The 21,941-nt window shown below is 44.9% G+C and overlaps 1 protein-coding gene across 1 annotated transcript in view; it reads left to right on the top strand.

Annotated features, from left to right (window-relative positions):
* The window catches only part of LOC132536244 (contactin-associated protein-like 2), a gene marked incomplete at its 5' end in the record, with an annotated part of 64,344 nt that extends 52,044 nt beyond the window's left edge, over positions 1 to 12,300 (top strand). The window contains 2 exons of the mRNA XM_060183822.1: positions 5,454 to 5,534; positions 12,020 to 12,300. Coding sequence (XP_060039805.1) covers positions 5,454 to 5,534; positions 12,020 to 12,219 — 281 coding nt within the window. The remainder of the gene's footprint in view (positions 1 to 5,453; positions 5,535 to 12,019) is intronic.
* Positions 12,301 to 21,941: the final 9,641 nt, after the last annotated feature.

The following is a 21,941-nucleotide window of genomic DNA, read 5'->3' as shown; positions in this document are numbered from 1 at the left end:
AAGCCCCATGGAGGGTGGGCAGGGCTGTGGGGTCTCTCCTCTCTCAGCACCATGCACAGCACCCAGGAAGCCCCATGGAGGGTGGGCAGGGCTGTGGGGGTCTCTCCTCTCTCAGCACCAGGCACAGCACCCAGGAAGCCCCATGGAGAGTGGGCAGGGCTGTGGGGGTCTCTCCTCTCTCAGCACCAGGCACAGCACCCAGGGAGCCCATGGAGGGTGGGTAGGGCTGTGGGGGGTCTCTCCTCTCTCAGCACCATGGACAGCACCCAGGGAGCCCATGCCTGGTGGGCAGGGCTGTGGGGTCTCTCCTCTCTCAGCACCATGCACAGCACCCAGGGAGCCTCATGGAGGGTGGACAGGGCTGTGGGGTCTCTCCTCTGTCAGCACCAGGCACAGCACCCAGGGAGCCCATGGAGGGTGGGCAGGGGTGTGGGATCTCTCCTCTTTCAGCACCCTGCACAGCACCCAGGGAACCCCATGGAGAGTGGGCAGGGGTGTGGGGGTCTCTCCTCTCTCAATACCATGGACAGCACCCAGGGAACTCCATGAATAGTGGGGGGCCATGCTGTGGTGTCTCTCCTCTCTCTTCTTTCTTCATGTCTCTTTGTTCTCTCCCCCTCCAAAATAAAAAATAAAATAAATTGCCTAGGGTGATAATACACAAAGATGAGGCCCTGTTACCACATTTAAATATGTATCCCAATAACACTGTTGAGCACAGCTCCTGATCTGGCGAGTGTTTCTGTACTGTGACGACTGTTCTTTCTGAGTTCACTGGGCTGTTGGGAAGCCCGTCTGTGACCCAAGGAGTACTGAGTTCTTTCCTTCTATGCTGTCAGTCCAGGCTTTGTCATTCATTCATTCATCCCATTGTTCAGCTGACACTGTCATCGTGTGACATTGTCTTCCTTTGTCAGGAAGCTCTGGAAGCCAGATGAGTGAGAGCTTGTAAAAACCAAGCACACCTCCCTTCAACCCAAAAACCTCAGAGAAAGCAGAGGAGTTAAATGGGTCCATGACTGTAGTGTCAAGAGCCCAATAAAAGGGCCAGGTGGTGGCACACCTTAGTTGAGCGCACATGTTACAATGCACAGGGAGCCAGATTCAGGCCCCCAGTCCCCACCTGCAGGAGAAAAGCTCTGTGAGGGGTGAAACAGTGCTGCAGGTGTCTCTCTGTCTCTCTCTCTCTCTTTCTCCCTCTCTATCACCCCCTTCCCTCTTGATTTCTGGCTGTCTCTATCTAATATGTAAAAATAATAAAAATTAAAAAGAACCCAGTAGAGTAGGTGTTGGCTGAGGCACTCTTATCAGAACCTGTTCCCATTTCTGGTTTCACAAGGTCTGGGATATTACAAATTTGGTGGGCTAGCGTGGGGGTGCCACTTCCCGGGCGCATGCTCTCTGGGTTGAAGAGAACTCAACCAGAGCCATCCTGGGCTGCTACTCACTCAGCTACGCAGGAAAGAGAGTCTTGAACTTGTGGCAGAGTGGTAATGCAATGTCTTTATTGATCAGAGAGACAGCACTTTTATAGGATAGAACTGGAAGTGGCAAGTTGGAAACGGAAATGGCTAGGAAAGGGGGTGGAGAAAGGCAAAAGCGGGCTTAGAAGGTAGAAACTTCCTTAGCAACTGTGGTGAGGGTTTTAACTGGTGAGATTAATGTTACCCTGCAGGCAGGGAGTGTCTCAAGGTAGAAAGAAGATAAATCAAAGGAATGGAATGGATGGGAATCTTTCAGGCAAAACAATGATTATGTAGATAGGCCATCTATCAGGAATGCAGGGTAGAGCAGGGGAAGCTGGCTTAATGCCCGACACAAATTGTGCTTCTATGAACATAGGTATATCTTTTTGGTTGGTTGTGTGAGAAAAACAGTCTTATTTGAGCTCCACCTGGCTCTTTAATAAGCATGCCTGCCTGTGCCAAAGGTGGGACTCCCCTCTAAGTGATGCAAAGAGTGGTCTAAGAGGATTACATTGAACTGGGCCAGACAAACCACTAGGCCATGTGAAAAAGTCATCAGCAGAAATACACACTCTTTCCTGAGACCCCCATATCCTGAGACCATGTGTAGGTGACCAGACAGTGTGACTTGAGAACCACAAAGCCAAGTGACTCACTGACTGTTGTGTCCATTTAATTCAAGTCTGGCTTGAGAGCGTGGACATCTATCATCTTCTGTGAAATAACACTCCAAACCTGAGCCTCCTCACCATGATTTCATAGTACTAAAGGGTCCTTGATACACTTCAGCACCACTAAAATTGTTCTTCCCCTCCCAACAAACTGGGGGCATGGAAGTTAATAGCAGAAGGCAAAGCCTGTGCTAGAGGTGAACTTTTTGGTCTCGTTTCCATCCTTGTTGTGGTTTTCTAAGTGTACTTCCACTCAGAAGAAGACATTGGTTCCCGGGGGAAGGAGGTAGTTACAATGAAATCATTGGAAATACATCTATCAATACAGTAATCACTCTGCTGACTGGAATAAAATGGATTTGCCTCTAGGGAGTGAGTTCTCTAATGCGTTAGGACAACCAGGCTGAGGTTATAAATAAAGCCCCAGAAATCAGGATGGCTCCTGCCCAAAGCAGAATCTCTCCGAAGAGAGAGAACTTAAGTTTCCAGGAGAAAACAAAGGTTTCTAAAATGCAGGTGTGTGTTTGTTTGTTTTAATGTAAGCAACACAGGACAATTTTGTGACCATCTCATCTAGGATAGTAAGCCCATACATAAATATCAGGTCGTTGCTTACTTGGGGTGACATTGTAATTTGTAATTTTAATCCAAATTTAATGCAATCAACCCTTGAAGATTTGGAAAGAGCACAGGACAGAGAGCTGGCAGCAAAATGGACAAGTTTGCTGCTTATCATGGACTCTGTTAGGTCCATACTTACTGAACTGGACTGAGTACTGGACCAGAGAGAGAACTAGAATTACCACCAGAAGTTCTCTTCTGCAACCACCTGTTAAAGGCTTGGGGAAGGAAGAAATATCTCAAGATTCAGTGTCCAGGCCTCTTTCTGTTTGTTGTCTATTTCTAAGTGTCTGTGGTTCTATTCACATCAGCTGGTTTGAATGGTTCCCATGGTTAACCCATGATGACCTGCTTAACAGTCATTTTCCTACTTTGAGTAAGAACAGCAAGTCCACAATGGAGTACTACTCAGCTATTAAAAATGATTACTTCACTTCCTTCACCTCATCTTGGATGGATCTCGAAGGAATCATGTTAAGTGATATCAACCAGAAAGAGAAGGATGAATATGGGATGATCTCACTCATGGACAGAAGATGAAAAATAAGATCAAAAGTGGAAACACAAAGCAGGACTTGGACTGGGTTTGGTGTATTGCACCAAAGTAAAAGACTCGGGGGGGGGGGGTGGCAGTTCAGTTCCTAGAGCATGATAGCAGAGAAGGACCTAGAGGGGGGTAGATTGTTCTGTGGAGAACTGAGAAATTTGACACATGTACAAACTACTGTATTTCACTGTATTAAACCATTAATCTCCCTAATCAAGAAAAGAGGGAGAGGATTAAGTAGCTCATGTTGATAGAATCTAGAATCTTCATTTCTGGTTGTCATGTTTCTTACAGAAGAGAAAGAAAAGGAACCTCTTTTTCTATCATGATTGTGAAAGATTCTGGAAGAAACTGGGAAATTTCTTCCCTGGGAACAAATTATCTTCACAAATCCTGAGCCTTTAGGGAGAGTTCTCAGTGTATTACTAGACAAACCTATGTCCTCAGTGTGTACACATATAATTATACCAAATAATTACATGATAAGTTTACTTTAACTGGTGCCCACCCAGCTCTCATGTTTCCAGGAGAAGTGGGTCCTGTCAGAAGATTTACCTTTAACAAAAACCCCAGCAAAGGTGGCCATCACACCTGAGGTTCTGAGGTCCCAGGTTCAGTCCCCAGAATCACCATAAGCCAAAGCTGAGCAGGGCTCTGGTCTTTCTGTAGGTCCTTCTCTCTGTATCTCTCTCATTAAAATAAAACAAATAATTTTTTTAAAAAAGAAGGGAAGTGAAAGCATGACTGTAGAAAAATGGGCAAAAATTAAATAGATAGATATGTAATTATAGAAATAACAGTGGGGCCAAGCAGTGGTGCGCCTGGCTAAGTGCTCACATTACAGTGCACAAGAACCCAGGTTCAAGCCCCTGGTCCCCACCTACAGAGGGAAAACTTCTCAGGTGCTCAATCTGTCTATCTATCTCTATCTCTCTCAATCTCCTTCTCCCCTCTCAATTTCTCTGTTTCTATTCAATAATAATAAAATGTTTTTAAAAAATAGAAATAGGGAGTTGGGTGATAGCGCAGCGGGTTAAGCACACGTGGCGCAAAGCACAAGGACCGGCGTAAGGATCCCGATTCGAGCCCCCAGCTCCCCACCCGCAGGAGAGTCACTTCACAGTGAAGCAGGTCTGCCTGCAGGTGTCTGTCTTTCTCTCCCCCTCTCTGTCTTCCCCTCCTCTCTCCATTTCTCTCTGTCCTCTCTAACAACGACGACATCAACAACTACAACAATGATGAAAAACAACAAGGGAAAATAAATACAAAAAGGGAAAATAAATAAATATAAAAATAATTTTAAAAAATATAAATAATAGGGAGTCGGGCTGTGGCGCAGCGGGTTAAGCGCAGGTGGCGCAAAGCACAAGGACCGGCATAAGGATCCCGGTTCGAACCCCGGCTCCCCACCTGCAGGGGAGTCGCTTCACAGGCGGTGAAGCAGGTCTGCAGGTGTCTATCTTTCTCTCCTCCTCTCTGTCTTCCCCTCCTCTCTCCATTTCTCTCTGTCCAACAACGACGACAACAACAATAATAACTACAACAATAAAAAAAACAACAAGGGTAACAAAAGGGAATAAATAAATAAAAATAAAATATTTTAAAAAAAAGAAAGAAAGAATAGTCAGCCCCTATCAGTAACCTTGGGAGAACTGCAGTTTTCAGTGGAGGGAGTGAGGACACAAAATGCTGTTGGTGAGAAAGTGTGAAATTAGACCCTATTATCTTTTTTTTAATGTTTTTGTTTATTTATTCCCTTCCGTTGCCCTTGTTTTATTGTTATAGTTATTATTGTTGCTGTTATTGATGTCATCATTGTTGGATAGAACAGAGAGAAATGGAGAGAGGAGGGGAAGACAGAGAGGGGGAGAGAAAGAGAGACACCTGCAGACCTGCTTCACCGCCTGTGAAGCGACTCCCCTGCTGGTGGGGAGCTGGGGGCTTGAACCAGGATCCTTACACCAGTCGTGCTTTGTGCCACGTGCACTTAACCCGCTGTGCTACCGCTCGACCCCCTTGTACCCTATTATCTTATAATTCTGTAAATCAATATTAAATTACTGGTTGAAATAAAGAGATCAGTGTTCAGTCATTTCGGACTGACCGAGTGCCGGACTCTCATGCTGCCTCTCTCTCCTCTCTCTACAGCCAGCGCTGACTTCCCGTATAACCCAGGACAAGGCCAAGCTATAAGAAATGGTGTGAACAGAAACTCAGCTATCATTGGAGGTGAGTGAAGTCACCTGGCTCTCCTCACAGGCCACACGCTCAGGTCTCAGGTAGTTGAGTTGTAGGCAGAAGAAAGAGCAGTTGCTGTTTCGCTGTGATTTAAGACTGTAAACTGTGGCGGTACAGGAGACAGGACAGGTGTTCCCCGGCCTCCTTCTAATGCTGACAACTGACAGAGAAACGGCATGGCATGGCAGATGAGCTGGCTAGAATCTGACTCCACAGGTAGGCACCCCTGCCACTAAGCAGGATGTTTCTTTAGTCCTCTTGCTTTTGTCACTCTCATCCTCTCACATGCTGAACAAAAACAGTATCAGAAATAGGCTGCCGTATCTAGACTAAGACTTGTCTTCTCAGCACAGAGACGTGCAGAATAAATATGGCATTGCTAAACTAGCACCTCAGTCCTGCCGCCGTCTGCTGTGTTCTTCTCTCCCTAGTTCTGTCTCGTATCATTAAGCTGTCCCTGACCCCATTTGAGTGGTGGTGCACCAGGTTGAGCGCACACATTATGAATCCGGTTCAAGCCCCCGGTCCCTGCCTGCACAGGGGAAGCTTCACAAGTGGTGATGCAGTACTGCTGGTGTCTCTCTTTCTCTCTTTCTGCTTTCTGCTTTCCCTCTTGATATCTCTCAGTTGCACTTTTTTCCCTGCAGGAGGAAAGTAATATATATATATATATATATATATATATATATATATATATATCCACAGAATTATAACACATTTTGTGTGTTGTTTAAATCATACTTTTCAGGACTGGGTTATGCAAAAGGCTTTCATGCCTGAGACTCTGACGTCCCAGGTTTGATTCCCAAGCACCACTATAAACCAGACATGAGCAGTGCCGTAGCATCTACCTATCTACCTACCTATCCATCTGTTTTTCCCTTTGTCTATCTCTTTCTCTCTCTCTCTCTCTCTCTCTCTCTCTCTCCCTCCCTCCCTCCCTCCCTCTGCCTTTTATTAAAATGAAGTTTGTTTGATTTTTTTTTTTAAATCACAATGTTCAAAATTCTGGTATATTCTTTATCCTCATTGGTTGTTTTTGTTGCTGCTGTTCTTTGTTTTAATTTGGTTTTTAATATTTTATTTATTTATTTATTTATTGGCTAGAGACCAAAGTTGAGAGGGGAGGGGCAGAGAGAGGAGACAGAAAGAGAGAACCCCTGCATCCCTGCTTCACTGCTCTTTCTCCCCTAGAGATGGGGGCCAGAGGCTTCTTTTTTTGTGAGTTCTGCTTTGCTGAAGTATAATATGCACTTGGTTAAATGTAAGAGGTTAATGAGTTTTGACAAAAGGGATAGATTCATAAGCATCACCACCGTCAAGATAAAGAACATCTCTCTCTACCGGAAAAGTTCTCTAGTGACCCCTGACTGGTTCATCTTTTCCCCCCACTTCCTTATTCCCAGTCTCTGAATTGGTTTTGTTACATGGATAACTTTTGTCCCTTTCAGAGTTTCATATAAATGGAATCCAGGGATTACATAGTAATCTGTTGGGTCTTGCTTCTTTCACTCTGCCCACACTGTTGCCTGTACCAACCCTCTGTTGATGTCTGTTGCCAAATTGTATCCCATTGTACAAAGAAAGGTTCCAGGATTTTCCATCTACTCATCTAGTGCTAGGTGTCTGCTGGGTTTCCAGACTGAAGCTACTTGGGGATACAGTTACTAAAAATCTTGTGTGGACCTAAAATTTCATTTCTCTTGAATTCTGAGGAGCATAATTGCTGGGCGTTTTTGGAAAATAGATATTTGACTTTCTAAGGACTTGCATGTAGTTTTCCCAAAGGGTTGGACCACTTTTACATATGCAGACTCACTACCTAAGAAGCTACACTGTTCCACCAACCCTTGGTCTTGTCTGTCTCCTGCATTCTCAACACTCTAGTGATGAGTCGTGGTGTCTCATTGTGGTTTAAGTGTGCAGGTAGGTGAGGAGGAAAAAGATGGAGCATCTTTTCCTGTGAATCATGGGCTGAAATTTTGAGATGTATCTGCTTTAAATTTTATCTTTGCATTGGATTAGGTGACTTCTTGCTTTTGAGTTCTGTCCATCTCATGGTCTGTCTGTCTGTCCATCTATCTACTTATTTTCTTTCCTTACCAGAATACTGCTCACCTCAGGCTTGTGATTGTTGGGAAGTACACCAGCTGCCCCCTGCTCCATTGCTTAACACTGTGGTCTATTTACATAATCACTGTTTTACCTGAGACCTTCCCTGTCTGCAGGGCACTGGTTTAATCCCCACTGGTTCGAACTCTCTTTTCACTCCGTCCCCTCTCCTAGTCACACCCTGTTTTCCACCATTTAATCCCAATGGTTCACGCTCTTTTTCCACTCCACCCCCTCTCCTAGTCACATTCTGTTTTCCACCATTTAATCCCCACTGGTTCTCACGCTTTTTTACTTCTCCCCACCCCCTATCCTACATACTTCCCCTTCTGACACTTCCGCCTCAGAAAATATAAAGGACAGGATTTTCTAATGAAGAGATTAGATTGATTGCACTGCATTCTCGCTCATCAATAAAGATTGAACTGCATTCCCAGCTCAGCCATGAGTCCCTGGTCGTCTCTCTCCTGCCCGCGAATCTAGCCCGACATGTTAGCACCCGAACAGAGACTGGCATGTGATGGTGCTGAGAATGAACCTGGACCCTTGGTATCTCCAGTATGAAAGTCTTTTTGTGCAACTATCATGCTATCTCCCCAACCCATGGAAATTTCTTTTTAAAATCTTTATTATTTGTATGTTTACTTTAAACTTTACTTATCTGCTAATGGGGGAAGGGAGTGAGAAAGAACCAGAGCAAGACTCTGACACATGCAGAGACCTCATGCCTGAGAGCCCAGCATTTTAACTACTGTGCCACCTCCTGGATTTTTTTTTTTCTTTTACCAGAGTACTGCTCAACTCTGGCTTATGGTGGTATCAGGGATTGAACCTGGGGCCTCAGAACCTCAGATATAAGAGTCATTTGTGTGACCATTATGCTGTCTTCCCAGCCCAGCTACTGCGTTCTAAGAGCTCTTTTTAATCTTCCTGATACAGTGTTTTGTAAGATATGTGTATTCTGAATTTTTTTTCTCATAGTTAGTAACTTAACTTTTCAATTCTTAGTATGAGATTTTAATTCCAATAAAGTCAATTTTTTTTTAAATGTTGATAGTGTTCATAATATTTTCTGTTAAATCCTATCTATAGACTCTGGCTACCACAAGGTTGTAAAGATTTTCTGGTTTCTTCTAGAAGTGTGGTAGCGTTAGTTTTCACTTGGAGCTAACCTAACACAAAACTATTTTATCTAACATGAGAAAGAACGAAGTCAAGATCAGCAGGGCGGGCAGCAGTGCACCCAGCTGAGCACACATATTGCAATGTGCAAGGACCCAGGTGCAAGCGCCCAGTCTCCCACCTGCAGGGGGAGAACTTCACAAGTAATGATGCAGGGCTACAAGTGTTTCTCTGTCTTTCTTCCTCTCTATGTCCCCATTCCCTCTCCGCTTCTCTCTGTCCTTATTAAGTATATAAAATCAAACCCTACAATGTTGTTAACCACAGTTTAATCACTGATTTAAAAATATAAAATATATTAAATTTTAAAAGTAAAATTCCAAAGCAGTCCCCAAATTGGAACTGACTAGGAAAAACATTCAATGAAATGCCCAAAGAACCAAAGGAAACTTAGATCAAGAAACTAAAGAAAAGCGGCACATGTTCTGCCTTAAAATAGATATTGCAAATAAAGAAAAATAAATTATAAGTTGAAACTAAGGCAACATCTAGAGTTTCAGAAAAGAAAATAGCTGAGATTTAAAAGTTGTCCAATGCTATGACACACGTGTACGTCTGTCTGTAAGAAATCATCTAGGGGTCGGGCAGTTCTTCTTCTTCTAGCGTTTGCCCTTCTTCCGTAGCCAGTCAACAGGTCAGGTTGAAAGCTATCAGGAGCTGTTTGTTGCTGGCTTTGAAAGTGACTGGGATCCATGTGGATTCAGTCGGCTAGGAAGGATCGTCAGTTTCCCCAATGAATGGGTACTCACAGGATGCACCACGGGAAGGTCGATCCAATGCATCCCAGGGTCGGGCAGTAGTGCAGCAGGTTAAGTGCACATGGCATGAAGAGCAAGGATCAGCATAAGAATCCTGGTTCAAGCCCCCGGCTCCCTACCTGCAGGGGGGGGGGGGTCGCTTCACAAGTGGTGAAGCAGGTCTGCAGGTGTCTGTCTTTCTCTCCCCCTCTGTCTTCCCCTCCTCTCTCCATTTCTCTCTAGCCTATCCAACAACAATGACATCATCCATAATAGTAAACACAACAATGATTAAAAAAAAGACAGGGTCAACAAAAGAGAAAAAAATAGCCTCTAGGATTCTTAGTGTAGGCACCGAGCCCCAGCAAGGCAAAAAAAAAAAAAAAGAAAGAAAGAAAGAAAGAAAGAAAGAAAGAAAGAAGAAGAAGAAATCATCTGTGAGGTTAGTGTAGGACAATATAAGAAATCAAGTGTAAAGAGAATGGACACAAAGTAAGCAAGTCTCTGGGGGTGAGAGTGTTTTGCAGAAAACTGAAAAATTCTACGCATGTACCAACAACTGTATTTACTGCAAGCTGTTAATCTCCCTAATAAATAAATTTTTAAAATAAACATGAAGTATTTGGGCACAATATACTGGATTGTGGAAAAAGTCATGGCACATCTTTGCTTAGGAAAAGATATGGGGGGAGGAGGCTGGGTGGTGGCGCACCTGGTTGAACACACGTTACAATGCGCAAGGATCCGGGTTTGAGGCCCCAGTCCCTACCCACAGGGGAAAGCGTCACACGTGGTGAAGTAGAGCTGCTGGTATCTCTCTGTCCCTCCCCTCTCTACCTTTCCCTCCCCTCTCAGTTTCTCTCGGTCTCTACCCAATAATAAATAGATTAAATTAAACAATATAAAGAAATAAATTTTAAAAATTAATTCATGAAGCAGGTCTGCAGGTGTCTGTCTTTCTCTCCCCCTCTGTCTTCCCCTCCTCCATTTTCCCCTGTCCTATCCAACAACAACAACGATAACTACAACAATGAGACAACAAGGGCAACAAAAGGAAATAAAAATATTTTTAAAAATTAATTCGTTTAGGGAGTCGGGCTGTAGTACAGCGGGCTAAGCGCAGGTGGCGCAAAGCACAAAGACCGGCATAAGGATCCCGGTTCGAACCCCGGCTCCCCACCTGCAGGGGAGTCGCTTCACAGGCGGTGAAGCAGGTCTGCAGGTGTCTGTCTTTCTCTCCTCCTCTCTGTCTTCCCCTCCTCTCTCCATTTCTCTCTGTCCTATTCAACAACGACGACAACAATAATAACTACAACAATAAAACAACAAGGGCAACAAAAGGGAAAAAATAAATTAAATAAATATAAAAAAGTATTAAAAAATTAATTTGTTTAAAAAAAAGAAATATGTCATAACTTTTCCAGCAATAAAACAGTTCATCACAGTAGAATTTCAATTTTTGTATTTCAGTCATGTAGTCAAAAAATAGTCAAAAAGTTAATATGCAAGCCCCTGAAATTATCTCTAGGTTATCACAGAGAAATAGAACTCCTGGAGAAAACATTGAAGCAACAGACCACTGTTGTCTTTAACTGGAAACTTTATTTCATAATGGTCCATAGATGTTTGGGAGTTCAACCATAGAACTCAAAAAAGAAAGACACTCAGTAAGAACCCAAGCGGTTTGCTAATATTAACAAAGCTCAGAATTTGTTTACAGGGCAGAATTGGCACCACCCTGCCAGAGAAGGAGAAATAGTTGAATAGGGGGGCAGGCAGTGGCATACCCAGTTAAGTGCACATAGTACTAAGTGCAAGGACCCACACGAGGATCCCAGTTCGAGCCCCAGCTTCCCACCTGCAGGGGGGAAAGTTTCACAAGTAGTGAAGCAGGCCTGCAGATGTCTATCTTTCTCTCTCCCTCTCTTTTTCTCCCCCTCCTCTTTGAATTTCTCTCTGTCTTCTCCAATAAAATGGAAAAAAATGGCCACCAGGAACAGTGGATTTGTAGTGCTGGCACCAAGCCTCAGCGATAACTGGAGGCAATAAATAAATAAATGAAGACAAAAATAAAGCAAAGAAAATAGTTGAATGAATCCTCATGAAGTGAATGAGCTCAGAACTGTTCCAGGTCACATCTGTGGATTATCAGATTCCCGTCCAGCCACCTTGAAATATTACTCTGCAGATCCTGGACACCTCATCTTATCCTGTATATAAAATTGGGATAAAGCCAATTGCATTTCTTCTCATGTATAAGGATATCATTCTTCTTCATAAAAAAAAAAAAAGTATTTAGAAATGGGGGGGATTAACAAAGTCAGAAAAGGAATAAATCAGAGAGACAAGAACATTTCCAATGGGAGAGGGTGGGGAGAGCAGGGGAGGAACCAGAGGGAACAGGGCGGGGTGTGTGATGTGCTGACCCTCTGGCTGTCTCCCCAGGGGTCATCGCTGTGGTGATCTTCACCATCCTCTGCACCCTGGTCTTCCTCATCCGCTACATGTTTCGTCACAAGGGTACCTACCACACCAATGAGGCCAAGGGAGCAGAGTCTGCCGAGAGCGCGGATGCCGCCATTATGAACAACGACCCCAACTTCACAGAGACCATCGACGAGAGCAAAAAGGAATGGCTTATCTGAGGGGTGGGGACACTCCGTGGCCCTGAGACAGGGAGGCAGGGGGTGGGCCTGACAAGGGAGGAGGAAGAGGGACGATAGCACACCCCCCCCCCACACACACACACACACACACACACGGCGACCCCCACTTCACACTCTGAGCACATCCTTCAAATCACAGCACAAGCTGGGAGACAGGAGGGGGGCAGCCACAGAAAGTCCTAAAGACTGAGCATCGCAGAGACGACTTTTTACTATTTCTTTATAGCTGAGACACCCCACACACACACACCCACACACACCCACACACACACACACACACCTTCGGTATCAACAAATGAATACACAAAAAAAACTGCTTTTAGAATTTAAGCGATGGTTGAAATTTGTAGGTAATCTCTGTCGTCTTCTGTGTGTATTTAGAGGTGTTCTAGAACCCCATGGTAACAGGGCAAGTTTTCTACATTTTTCAGAGCCCTTACTTAGAATGTGGATTTTTTCTTTCTTTCTTTCTTTCTCTCCTTTTTTCCTTCCCTCCCCCACTCCCCACCTCTTCCTTGAGAAAAGCTGGTGGGCCAACCTATGTCTCCAGTGTTCTCCGCCTTCTGTTTATCTGCTTAGAGACAACTCTGAATGGGCTATCATATCGGCTATTTTGTGTTCATAGAGCATTTCTTTATGTGTCCTGTAATTGGGAGAAGAGATGAAAGGTGTACGAGGGACCTTCTTGCCTGCCCGTTTTCCCAAGAGCCCTGGATCCAGACCAATTCTGAGAGTGCCCGGTGCGAGGAGCAAGGTGCGTGCCATCTTTACAACAGCAGGCCCAGCCAACGGAGAGAAACATGAAAACCAGCAAGAGCATGAAGGACCCTCGGAAGTACTTTCCTCTAGGGACTGTGGGTTGTGGAGCCCAGCTAATTCCGGCAGAGAATACCGGGCCATGTGATGTGTGTAGACTTAGACCTCACCAGTATCTCTCTGTCTTGCTACAATGCCATGGTAACCACCTGCTATGAGCCATGTTAACCTGCAGCCTGTATAGTGTCACATGATATGTGTGTGAAAAGCCCTGGGTGGGAGGTGAGAGCTTACTGTTTTGTTGTGTCTTCTCATTGTAGCAAGAGACCGATTCTTTCTAGCCAAGGCATCCACTAGGTCTCCCTTCTGATTTTGCTTCTAACCTCCAGCTTTTAAACCCCCCCTCCACCCCGCCCCTCCCCCATGATGAAATCCTAAACTGTGTCTTCTGAAAGGACACGATACAATAAAGCCAAGTTACAACCGCTATGATCATTGCAGTTACTGTGGAATCCAACAGAGGACCCTGTCATCACTCAAAGCAGCCACTCTAAAGAGGGTTCCATCCAAAGCAGACCAGCTGCCACACTGTGTGAAGTTCCCATAGCAGGTGGGGTGGAAACTCAAGTTCACGACGATTTTGATAACTGCCTGTTGTTTCTCAGAAACTGGGCGTGTTGATGCGATCATGAACCTCCATTCGATCAGGAACCTTGGCCACTGTTTTCCCACAGAGAACTCATTGGTTGGATAAAGCTAGATATCCTGTCAGTAAATAGAGCAACACTTCTATGGAGGCGTCTGTTAATATATATATATGATTCTACATAATTTTAAAAGGCTAGACAAAAGTTCTTTCTGACTGGCATGTGTGATCCTTATAGTTCAGTATCTTATAAGTCAAAAGCACTCTTTTTTTATTTCTTTATTGGAGGATTAATGGTTTACAGCCAACAGTAAAATACAGTAGTTAGTAACATTTCCCAGTTTTCCACATAACAATACAACCCCCACTAAGTCCTCTGCCACTCTGTCCCAGGACCTATAGTCTCCTGCACCCCCACCCCAGAGTCTTTTACTTTGGTGCAATACACCAACACCAGTCCAACTTCTGCTTTGTGTTTTCCCTTGTGATCTTGTTTTTCAACTTCTGTCTATAAGTGAGATCATCCCATATTCATCCTTTTCTGACTTACCAACTTAAAATGAGTCCTTCAAACTCCATCCAAGATGAGGAGAAGAAGGTGAAATCGCCATTTTTAATAGCTGAGTAGTATTCCATTGTGCATATAGACCACAATTTTCACAGCCACTTATCCATTGTTGAATACCTGGGTTGCTTCTAGGTTTTTGGCTATTACAAATTGTGCTGCTATGAACACAGGTGTACACAAATCTTTTTGGATGGCTGTGTTGGGTTCCTTAGGCTCCATCCCCAGGAGAGGGATTGCAGGATCACAGGGTAGGTCCACTTCTAACCTTCTGAGAGTCTCCAGACTGTTATTCACAGGGTTTGGACCCATGGACACTCCCACCAGCAGTGCAGGAGGGTTCCTTTGTGCCCACACCCTCTCCAGCATTTGTAAAAAGCAGTTTTTAAAAAATGTTTAGGCTTCAACATTGAGAATGTGTCTGATCCCCCTTTATCCCTTTTCTTTCTGGGAAGGGGCTAGATAGAGTTTTTAAAAAGCGGGAAACATAGATGCTATTTTTCCAATAACCTGTCTCAGAAGAAAATTCTTGTGACTTGGGGTACTGAATACACACTTCCCAAGATGTCCAATATAATCTTACTTACTGGAAGATCTCAATTTCTTAAGTAATGAAACAACAACATCCAGGACTATCGAGGGGACATTTCACCTGTTGTGATATAACAGGTTCCAAAGGAGGTAATGGACCAGCGTCCTCTCATTCCTGCTGAGGGGACACAGCAGGAGGACATTCTAATACATTTTTATAGTAGTTGTCCACTACTACAAAAACTATACTATGTCCACCCGGGCTTTATAGAAGTGTCAAACACTCTTTCACAAAATACATCTAAAACGAAAGCTATTCAACATGGTCAAATATCGGCGCTCCATAGTTTTTGCCATGGACATACTGAAAACACAGGCCACGTACTGGACCCAGAGTCCTCTTAGATAAGCACTGCTAGAATTGCAAAAGCAGCATCCAAACCTTCTGCCTTACACCCACTTCTTTCTTCTGAGGTTATTGTCCAGGTGTGGTTTGGATGCTTAACCATACCAGGTGCAAGTGTATTTCTTAAGAGTTTACACAGGAGTTTGATTTTTTTTTTTTGCATGGTCTCAGCACACTCCATTCTCTTCCCCCTCACCACCCCCATGATTCAGGGATTAAAGTCATCAAAAGCATGCCCTGATATGTCAGTGTTCTCATTCTTGCCCTTCATACCCCTTCATTCCACACACACACGCACACACACACAAATGAACCCCAAATGTTCTCTTGCCAAACTTTCAATCCTAGGTTACTGGGCTGATTAACAGGTCTAAGACTACAACAGGGAGTCAGGCGGTAGTGCAGCAGGTTAAGCGCATGTGGCGCAAAGCACAAGGACCTGCGTAAGGATCCCGGTTCAAGCCCCTGGCTCACCTGCAGGGGAGTTGCTTCACAGACGGTGAAGCAGGTCTGCAGGTGTCTATCTTTCTCTCCCCCTCTCTGTCTTCTCTTCCTCTCTCCATTTCTCTCTGTCCTAGCCAACAACAACATCAATAATAACTACAACAATAAAACAACAAGGACAACAAAGGGAATAAATAAATATAAAAAATGAAAAGAAAATCTAAGACTGCAACAATTGACAGTCCCTGCCCTGAGGGAAGTGGTTTACAAGCCAGTGGTCAGACAGCACACAGAAAGACATAAGATAGGGAATCACAGAGCAAAGAAAACGCCAAAAAGAGTGCTGGGAATCTTGGCTTCTCTTTGGAATTGTGGTGCTTTGCCAAAATCCTCACAGCAACGAGTATAGACCATCGCCAGGACCTACTTGGCAAAGGTTTCTTTCTGTAAAGGACATGGCCCTTCTCCTTTATCTCCCACTCAGCAAGGAAGGCTGGCGTGAGGACCCAAGCTCAGTGTCTAACCTGGCCTTGTCCATCCTAAGCCTGCAACCATCTTGGCAACCTGAAGACTAACTTGCTACCAGTCACATGTCCGTGAGCTCATAGGAGCCTCTTTAAATAATGACCCACAGAACAAAACCCCAGAAGAGTATTTCCATAGTACAGAGTGTAAGGACCCACGCAAAGATCCCAGTTCAAGCCCCCCGGCTCCCCACCTGCAGGGGAGTCACTTCACGGGCAGTGAAGCAGGTCTGCAGGTGTCTATCTTTCTCTCCCCCTCTCTGTCTTCCCCTCCTCTCTCCATTTCTCTCTGTCCTATCCAAAGAAATCGAGGGGGAAAAATGGCCACAGGAGCAGTGAATTTGTAGTGCAGGCAGCCCAGCCTCTGATAATCCTAGAGGCAAGAAGAAGAGGAGGAGGAGAGGCTGTTTCAAATTTCTGAGGGAAGCTGGTGACTTGGTGTAGAGCTGTTTGCACAAGATGCAGATTCTATGTGGGAAGCAAGAGTCGGTGTTTGGAGTAAGTAGGTTGGGGGTGGGAACTTTGAGGGGAAAATCAGGGTCATTCTGGTCTCACCAAATAACTTAGTCCCCAGAGCTGAAGGAAGCTGGTTCAAAAGGTCAAGCATATGAAGCTCTTCACACACACACACACACACACACACACACACACACACACACACTGCCCCTTTTTTGCCAATGTGACACTGGGAAATAAACCACGGAGCAGCCTCCCTAGCCCAACTATCTTGTTTTCTTTTGTTTTCCTCCTCCAAGCCCTCATGCATCACATAATTCCACTGCCCCTGGAAAACTTTGGTCTTTCGTTCCAGGAGAGACTCTACAGCTCTGCCTCTTTATTCATGGAGCTCCCGCTGGTGCCGTACTTGTGCACGGTCTTCCCATGTGGTATCCGGGGCTCAAGCCTAGATCCTAGAGGGCATATACACTCTTCCATGTAAGCTGTCTCCCAGGTCTTCTCTGGAGTGGCTTTCAACCAACTACTCAGGAAAGAGACTTGCCTGAAAGATTGTGTTCTTGTTGTTATTGTCTTTGAGGAGCTAAGTAGGGGTTGGGGGTGTCTCTACTAGACAGTATGCTGTTACCCTGCATTTGAGACACAAGCCTTTTCCCAGCAGGGGCCGGAAGTCAGAGGTGCAGGATAAAGGGTGTACAGGGGCAGGCAGTAGACAGCATAACAGTTTCTTCTTCTAGCGTTTGCCCTTCTTCCGTAACCAGTTAATGGCTTTGAAAGTGATTGGGATCCATGTGGATTCAGTCGGCCAGGAAGGATCGTCAGTTTCCCCAATGAATGGGTACTCACGGGATGCACCACGGGAAGGTCGATCCAATGCATCCCGGTTATACAAAGAGACTCTCTGACCTGATTTAGGCTCCTAAATCCCAGGTTCAACCCCCCATACTACCATAAGCCTGAGCTGAGCAATGCTCTGGGAGACAGAGAGAGAGAGAGAGAGAGAGAGAGAGGAGGAGAGAGGGAGAGAGGATTGGTGTACACCACACCCACCATCTGAATACTGTAAAATGTCCATCACACACTCCCCAGAAGCAGGTAAGAGAAGGGCACAGAGACACCAGGCAGAGAGCCCCCACCCCCAGGGAGAGACACACAGCTGTCAAGCAGGAGAATTCAGAGAAGAAACTTCCCTCCTGGAGCAGGCTCTGTTCTTCATTCTCCTTCCCTCCATCATCGTTTCCCTCCCTTCTCTCTCCTTCCTCCTCTGGCAGAAAGGTTCTCCCAGCCCTCTGCGTCTCAAACATCCCAGCACCTGTTGGGACCTCATAATACCGTTTCCTTAATTTTTTTATTAGTGATGTAATATTTATTTACAAAATTATAAGATAATAGGGATATAATTCCACACTGCTCAACCACCCGAGTTCTGTGTCCCCATTCCCTCCATTGGGAACTGCAGTGGTTCTCCCAAGGTCACAGAGATGGGTTGACTTTATATCTGTAAGTGTCTATCTCAATATTTTCGTGCCCATTTTTCCTACAGTCCTGCCTTCATTTCCTTTCTAAGTCACACTTGCACGTATTACTTCTTCTGGGTATCCCTCCTTCTTTCCTCTCCTCCCAGACAAGAGAAACAGCCCCTGGTGTTTTCCAGATTCATTTCCCCTTTCTGTGATGGTATAAAATCAAAGATTCCTGGTGACAAAAGCTTCAGGTCCTGGTGGAATTGGGTTCAGAGCCTTCTAGTCCTCTTCCCCTACCCTTCACCCTCTGGGAGTATAGACCAGCATTCTTTTGGGGAGTGCATAAGGGAGAGGTTCTGCCTCTGTAATTGCTTCTTCATATCCTTTCCTACCCCTCTCCATACCAAAATATTTTTCAAAGAGCAAGGCAGCCATGATCAAGCTAGGTTCCTATTAGCCAGCCAGAAAAAGACCTTACAAACTCCTTGCCGCAGAAGCTAGGCCCTAGAACAGAAGGGAAATAATCACGGTGTACTTGGCAGACGGTAAACTCACTGGCTTTTTAAATGCTACTTTGTTAAAATGCTGATGGTGTTCCTGTCCCATTCCCTCTGCCTCACTCAAAGTGGGAACCTTCCTCAAGTTCCCAGTCCTCTCTGCCCACATGTCAAATCCGGCTGTCACCTGCTTCATCAAATGACATCAATGCCTAGAATAACTGGAAAACCCAGGTCCAAAAAGCAAAGCCAATGTGACCACCACCACCACCCCCCCTCCCCCCGGGAAGAGTGCTTTCCTTTTTTCTCTTTATTTGTGATTAATAGTTAGTGGCAAGATTGTAAGGTGACAGGGTCTAGCTCCACACCACACCCACCATCAGAGCTCTGTGTCCCCACCCTCCCACCTCCCAAAGATCACCACCAGAGCTCTCAGAAGTCTTAGAAACCATTGTCTTGCTTCTGGATTTTTTTTTTCCAAGTCCTTGTTTATCGGTTCTGTAGCTCACACATACGAGTCAAACCATCTGGTAGTTGTCTTTCATCTCTTATTTCGCCAAGCAACATCACCTCCAGTTGCATCCAAAGGACACAGCATTCTCTTTTGTGATTACAGAGTAGTATTCCATGGAATATATATACATATGTGTATATCCTATGACCTCTTTAGTCCGTCATTGGATGATGGGCATTTAGGCTCCTTCCACTCTTTGGCTGTTGTGAATAATGCAACTATAAACATAGGGGTGCATGTGTCTCTTCCAGTTAGTGTTTCAGTGTCCTTTGGAAATCCAAAGAGTGGTCTCACTGGAACTTAAGGGAATTCCATGTTTTATTTGCTTAAGAACTCTCCTGACCGTGGAAGACTGATTTCTCAAGAGTGGGTCTAGATCATGTCAAAAGAAGCAATGTGACCACATCCAGAAACATGGGGATGTAGGTATCCTTGCTGAGGAGCTGCTTTTAGGTTATTTACCCCTCAGGTCAACCACCAAAGGGTTGACCTGCTGACAATGCTGAGAGCTACCACACAGCCTCAGGCCAGAGCAGTCAGCGCCCCAGCACATACACCTGTCTCCCGTGTGCTCGAACCAGCCTATCAGTGGGACTACAAGGAAAGGAAACGACATTTTCTCATAGCCTGTGACCTTGGTCACACACATCACACCCATATCCTGCCTGGCAATGCTGGAAAGTTTTGACTTCTTTCACTGGCAGTGTAATTTCTGGCATGGTAGCATGTAAAACCTCATTGCCAGTGTCATGAGGAAGCCATGTTTGAAGAGTTGACTTTGTTCCAGGAAGAAGGTGAGAGAGACAGAGACCTGGGCACGGGCGTGGTGTTCATATCTGAGCTACCCGCAGGTGTCTCTTCTCCCAAGGAAATTTGTGCTGTCAGAACAGGTCTACTGAGATGTTCTGAGCTATTTCCAGGTCTGGTGGCTGCCAATGGGTGCTAGGCATTAACATGGCTCTCGGGACCGGAAGCTGTTCTACACGTTACCCATTCTAAGTTTTATTCTGTCGGGGTTGTGTTGGACTTTTATCAGCAAGCATGGGGACCTCAGAGGTTAGAGTTGTGATGAGCAGGGCTGACTGTTCTCGTGTGAAGTCTATTAATAGGATTCCATCCCTGGGAAAAGGCCCGAAACTCTACCCTCTCAAAGCAACAGCATGTAAACTCGAATGAAAGAAGGACATGACATATGTATGCCTACTATCTTTGTGAATGTCTTTCCTTGAACTCAAATTATATTAGACACCAGACTGAGAAATAAAAGATCCAAAATAGTTTTAATTCTCCTAAACATGACTCTCTGTGTGTTTTTTATTAGTAATTTAATAATGACTAACAAAATTATAAGATAACAGGGGTACAATTCCACACAGTTCTCACCACTAGAGTTCTGTGTCTCATCCTCTCATTGGAAACTCCTCTATTCTTTATCCCTCTGGGAGTATGGACCAAAATTCTTTATGGGATGCAGAAGGTGAGAGGTCCGGATTCTGTAATTTCTTCTCCACTGAACATGGGCAGTGGCAGGTCGATCCATACTCCCAGCCTGTTTCTGTCTTTCCCTAGTTGGGTAGGGATCTGGAGAGGTGAGGTTCCAAGACACATTGGTGAGGTCATCTGTCCAGAGAATTCAGGGTGGCATCATGTAAACGCCTGCATTTTGGTGGTTGAAAGGTGGTAAGATATAAAGCAAATTGTTCAATCAACAGGAACCTAAAGGTAGGAATAGAGCAAATGAAACTGAGGATTTTCATGTGGGAATAAGCTAGGAAGACTATTTTAGGTGTTTTGTTTGTTTGTTTTTGTTCCCATTTGATTCTCTTAGAAACAAGCTCCAACTTTTTACTAAAGGGAGTTCCAAGAGCAGAAGTAGACCTCTCTTGGGAAGATCATCTTTCCAAAAGCAACAGACAGACAGACAGATACAGTCACTCCTCTAAGACGGATCTTAGACAGATCCACTGGGAACCATCTTGTGCCTCACTCCTCTCCTTCTCCATCTTTCTCAAGTTGCTTAATGGATATTGGTTTTTCTGTTTGGGATCAATTTACACACAGCTTGATAAAGCGTGGTTAGAGTAACAGGAGACTCAGGATGGGTATGTTGAGAGCCTGCTTTGGGACGAGTGACTAATACTGGCTAATGGACAAACAGCTCCAGAGAGTTAAATGTGTGGGAAGCACCTCATACAACAAAAAGTGCGGTTCCATGTCATTACTCTCACTTCCCAGAATCCTGTTACCTTTGGGAAGCCATTTCCTGTTCATCAGCTCCGAGGGGTGTGTATTATGACACAAAAGATAATAATAAAGTGTTTGTTCCTCCTTCCAAACCAATCCCTTGTGCTTCAGACCTCAAACCCAGAACCTCACATGTACAAATCCTATGATCTACCTGCCTTGCCACTGACACATATATTTCCATCTTTAGTTTCACTCCACTTCCTCTTCATGACTGTCTTCTGCTTCTGTCATCAACATTGTCCCCTACTTGTGCAATGCTGTTTTGAATTTCACAGTTTTTAATCTCTGAATGCTAGAATTTTAGGAATGAGCTACTCAATGTAGTTATTGACTTTTTATTTCCCTAGCACTGCCCATTTCAGGAGGGTGGGGAAGAGAGAGAGAATGATGGGGTGTAAAAACTCATTGCCACTGGCATGAGGAAGCCCTGTTTGAAGAGTTGGCTTTGTCCCAGGCAGAGGGTGGGAAAAAAAAGAGAGAGAGAGAGAGAGAGACCTGGGCACAGGTGTGCTGTTCATATCTGACCCACACTCAGACGTCCATTCTCCAGAAGAAAATCCAGAGTGAGACAGCCCTGAGCTATTCCACCAGAAACGCCCACTCTAACACACTGTGGGGAGGAGTTGATGAGCTCCTCCAGGAAGGAGCCCTC

This window comes from Erinaceus europaeus, unplaced genomic scaffold, assembly GCF_950295315.1.
Source record: "Erinaceus europaeus unplaced genomic scaffold, mEriEur2.1 scaffold_421, whole genome shotgun sequence".
In the NCBI taxonomy this organism is placed as follows: domain Eukaryota; kingdom Metazoa; phylum Chordata; class Mammalia; order Eulipotyphla; family Erinaceidae; genus Erinaceus; species Erinaceus europaeus.
The sequence above is the reverse complement of the archived record's forward strand: the minus strand, read 5'-3'. Positions and strand labels throughout refer to the sequence as shown.